Here is a 5,000-nt window from a genome sequence, read left to right as displayed (position 1 = left end):
AATTTAAGTGGTTAAACGTAATCCAAGACCACCACCTCTACCACCGCGATTGACAAGAACAACAACAACAATACAAAAGTTTACCGTTCTATTTTTAAATTCGCAAATTGCAATTTCCTGCTTTTGTTGCGGGCGGTGATCTGTCATGTGGCGGGGAGGTTGTGCTGTTTGCGCTGATATCAATTAAAAGTGGATTAACGGGTACATAATGACCTTTAGCAGTAAATTGTGTGTAATGTTGCAAGGCAGGATACAGTATATTCCCCAGATGTCACACCAGGCCCCTGACGTATGATGGAGCAGATGTCTTAGCCGCTCCAAATGGCCCACTAAGACACAGTCACACACGCACGCACGCACGCACGCACGCACGCACGCACGCACGCACGCACGCACGCACGCACACACACACACACACACACACACACACACACACACACACACACACACACACACACACACACACACACACACACACACACACACACACACGTCATGCACTGCACACAAGCTGACAAACACCCACCAACACGAGTGGATGTGAGCGCTCATATTCGTCCTTGTTGCTGGTGAACACTGTAGATCTAGATTCCATAATGAAAAAAATAAAATGCTATAAATCGATGCCCCTTCAGAGGGTGCGCATGGATGCATTTTCAGTTATCCCCAAGAACATCAAAGGGGATGCATCAAGCAAACTTTTTTGTCGTCATTTCAGATATCAAGATGTAACATTAATCCTCATTTTACCCCCATGTACATTAACATTATTTATTAAGAGAGAGAAAGAGAGGGAGGAGAGAAAAAATCAGATCAGTCTAATTTGTGTCTAATTTGGCTCCTAGAATATCATTTTGTCCAGTTAGACGAATTGAGAATGATCATTTGCATCAGGGACGTTCCTTATTAAATCAGCAGTGAGCCTCTGTTCGGCAGCTCACAGGAGAAGCACTTATTGGGTTAAAAGCTCATCTCGCATGGTTTATTTTAAATATACTCTATGCTTCATAGCCACTCTAGTGTAAAATAAAAGATATCAATCACTCTGTCTTTCTATGTATAGTCAGGGATATCTGTCTCACATGCTTGCTCTGTCTCACTCTCTCTTCTCATCTCTCTCTCTCTCTCTCTCTCTCTCTCTCTCTCTCTCTCTCTCTCTCTCTCTCTCTCTCTCTTTCTCTCTCTCTCTCTCTCTCTCTCTCTCTCTTTCTTCTTTCTTTCTTTCTCTCTCTCTCTCTCTCTCTCTCTCTCTCTCTCTCTCTCTCTCTCTCTCTCTCTCTCTCTCTCTCTCTCTCTCTCTCTCTCTCACAACCCCCCCTCCCGTACTGTTTCACCTTAGCGGTTTCTTTTGTGTTTTTCTTCCATTCTTTGCTCTCCGGTATCAATATTGTATTGAGTCGGTGTTTGTAGCCCTTTATTTGAGAACTCTGCAGTAGGTCTGCAGATCGCACAGTCTTTTCTGGAATGGTGCCCTCCAAATAATGATAAATTACTTGAGCAGTATGCCATTTGCTAATTATATCCATGATTTACTACACAGCCCGACTTAAATCATTCAAACCAGCCTTGCGTAACAATGCAATTTTTTCCCCCTTTTTTCTTTTTTCTTTTTTTTTAGTTTAAAAAATGGTTTCCATGTGTATAATCTAAACATTTATGGCCACATACACACACACACACACACACACACACACACACACACACACACACACACTCACACTCACACTCACACTCACAGCACATGACAAACATCCCTCATAATTCTCTACTCTGTTTTTGGCTCTTTCACTCTTAACACACTTAAACTGTTATCCCTCATACAAGTTTTTCCGTTCCCAGAACTTATTATATGTGTATAAAAAAAATCTAGTTTAGCATTTTTCTTTTCTTTCTTTCGGTCATTGTTTAATGATTCCAAATCTGGCTCGCGTTCAAGCCTATTATAATTGCTAGCAGGATGCGTTCTATTTCAACCTAAGTAACTTATCATTACAAAATGCAACGGAAAGATCCACTTTTGGCAGAATTACGCTGGTGTTTTACCCTTATCAAGAATACTCATGAATATTCATAAACGTTCAGAGAGTAAATAAGTGTATGTAAATGTTCCACAATAGATTGAGCCCACTTTTTAATATCGTAAATCTCTTTGATCTACGTACAGTTCAGTGATTCATAATGTCCTTTATGATACGACTCTGCTCAAACATTCTTACACCAGCATGTGGTTCACATATGTAGCTCGCTGATTTTCCTTTTCTTTTCCTTTTTTTCTCTTTTTTTTTCATCATCTACTGACTTCAGTTTCATACAGAGTGTATCGTCCATATTTCTGCTCCCAGCACAGTGTGGAAGATCTTTCTGCCGTGGCTGATTTATGTCTCCAAAGATAAACTGCAAATAGAGAATGTCCGAGAAATCGCACTCTCCTCGCCAAGGCACAGGCCTGACAACAAACAAGACCAAAACAGAGGCATGATGAGCCCACCGCAGGCACACACACACACACACACACACACACACACACACACACACACACACACACACACACACACACACACACGTGCGCACACACAGATACCACACATGCGCGCAAGCATGCACGCCAACACACATGGAGAAATAAACCGCCACGCAGAGCCCTAGCCGCGCCCTCAGCCCAGCACCACCTCGCTCATACAAACAGAGATAGGATCGAGACAGTTTTGTTGTCAGCTGAAAATATTATCTGTTATAGTGGACTGAAAGCGCCATATGGTGAAATGTTTTTTTTATATGGTGTCGATGTGAATGATGGCTCACTTGGCGGCACCGGATCGAGCTGGATCGACCCGTATTCACATGCCACCACCCCCCACCTCCTCCTCCTCCACCACCACTACTACTACCACATGCACACACACACACACACACACACACACACACACACACACACACACACACACACACACACCACACACACACACACACACACACACACACACACACAATCATCCCAAACTGCAAAATATAGTGGAGGGACAAGGGACTGTTTGCTGAATGCAAATTGGTATTCAATGTTCCTGTTGTGTTTTCATTGTGTTTTCATAAAATACCATATTGGTTTATTTCTGTCATTATCTACCTCTACACCTTTTTTCAGTTCATTTTGATTGGGTTTGTAATATGTATCTGTTTTGACAAAATAATGCAATCCCAATGAATGCAGTGCAATTACCAAACAGCTCAACTTATTTTATGGTAGTCAATGAAATGAATATCATTTTATTCATTTGACCTCAATTCTTTTGTTCGAGGGGGGGGGGGGGGGGGGGGTACATGACCCTAGGGTCCACATTCCCTGTTCCAATAAATAGTCTTTGATATTCAGTCAGTCTAATAATCAGGGTAATTATTCAATCTCTCCAATCTCTCTTTATCGTTTCTCTCTCTCTCTCTCTCTCTCTCTTTCTCTCTCTCTCTCTCTCTCTCTCTCTCTCTCTCTCTCTCTCTCTCTCTCTCTCTCTCTCTCTCTCTCTCTCTCTCTCTCTCTCTGTCTCTCTCTCTCAGGAGAGAAGCCCTACCGATGCCCTCATTGTGACTATGCTGGCACCCAGTCTGCCAGTCTGAAGTACCACCTGGAGCGCCACCACCGCGAGCGCCAGAACGGCACCGCCGCTGGCTCCGCCTCCGGACACGGCCCCTCCTCTGAGCACAAAGAGGACCATGGGAAGACGGTCAGCAGTGGCGGCATCTTCGCTCGCCCAGACGTCCTCCGTAGTGTTTCAAGGGCATGCCTCCCAACCTGGACTTCAGAGGAGGGCCGTTGTTGCCGCACCAGTGGGCGTCGCCTGGCATGATGTCTCCCCGTGATAGAGAGCGCGAGAGGGAGCGTGGAGAACGCCACTTTGACTCCGCCTCCTCAGCAGAGAACTTGAAGAGCTCCGCCGACGGGCCGTCCTCGCTGATCTCCACGGCAACAGAGAGCCCCGCCAGCTTCTCGGACCTGGGCAGAGCCTACCAAAGCATGATGGGAAATGGAGTCCACTTCCAGGGCTCCCTGCAAGCTTTCATGGACAGCTTTGTGCTTAGCTCCATGAAGAAGGACATGAAGGACAGCAGAGCCCGGTACAGCTCCAGAGCCAGCGCTACTACGACAGCGGGGAGCCCAAGGCCAAGCGGGCCGACACAGACAGAGAAGAGAGGGTTGAAACCAAGCAAAAAGGCAAGCCTGGGTCCCAGTACGAGCCGTTGGACCTGTCGGTATCGGTCCGGCCTGAGTCTGGCTCCGGTTCTCTCCCAGGCTCCTCAGTCACCATCCAGGACAACGTAGCCTGGCACGGCTGCCTTTTCTGCTCCTTCTCCACGGCCTCCCTGGAGCTCATGGCTCTCCACCTCCAGGCCAACCACTTGGGCAAGACCCAGCAGCAGCAGCAGCAGCAGCAGCGCTCCGACAAGGAGCTCCACGGAGAAGCCTCCTCCACTGCCTCCACACACCACTCCACCAGCATCAAGAGTTTGTCCATCGACAGAGATGGAGATGGAGAAAAGAACCACGGAGGCTGGAACAATCACCTGGATGCCCACAACCCCTTCCAGAGCGATTTCTACAGGCAGTACGGGGGCCTGTATGATGGATCCCCCAGGGCCAGCCAGGGGCTCCAGGGTTACGGGGCCGTGGACCAAGGGCTGGACCTGCCCAGCCAGACCTTGGGAGGCACATCCTCAGCGGGATGATCAGACCTCCGAAAGGGGCTCCTGCGGAGAAGCGAGGACGACCGGGGCGGCTCCGACGACGAGGTTGGGAGAGCCGGGGAGACCCCCTCGACCACCCCCAAGAGACAGCGGCGCCGGAACAACTCAGATCTCGACGACGAGGACGAGCTGGGGGGCGAGGAGGAGGAGGAGGAGGATAGGGAGGAAGACGAAAGGATGGAGGTAGAGAGGGAGGACGAGAGTCCCTCCCCCGACCACCACCACCAGAACCACCCCAAGCAGCTTCAGGGGGACTCCACCCTCCG

At 48.2% G+C, this 5,000-nt stretch overlaps 1 protein-coding gene across 1 annotated transcript in view; it reads left to right on the top strand.

Moving 5' to 3' along the window:
• Nucleotides 1-5,000, top strand: part of znf536 (zinc finger protein 536) — a 191,003-nt gene that overhangs the window by 153,430 nt on the left and 32,573 nt on the right. Inside the window, 6 exon segments of the mRNA XM_084057494.1 lie at nucleotides 3,550-3,759; nucleotides 3,762-4,094; nucleotides 4,097-4,709; nucleotides 4,711-4,745; nucleotides 4,748-4,992; nucleotides 4,995-5,000. The exon segment at nucleotides 4,995-5,000 is cut by the window's right edge and continues 316 nt beyond it. Coding sequence (XP_083913620.1) covers nucleotides 3,550-3,759; nucleotides 3,762-4,094; nucleotides 4,097-4,709; nucleotides 4,711-4,745; nucleotides 4,748-4,992; nucleotides 4,995-5,000 — 1,442 coding nt within the window.

This window comes from Gymnoscopelus microlampas (assembly GCF_963454915.1).
Source record: "Gymnoscopelus microlampas genome assembly, chromosome: 1".
Taxonomy (NCBI): domain Eukaryota; kingdom Metazoa; phylum Chordata; class Actinopteri; order Myctophiformes; family Myctophidae; genus Gymnoscopelus; species Gymnoscopelus microlampas.
This window is presented reverse-complemented; position numbering and strand designations above follow the sequence as displayed.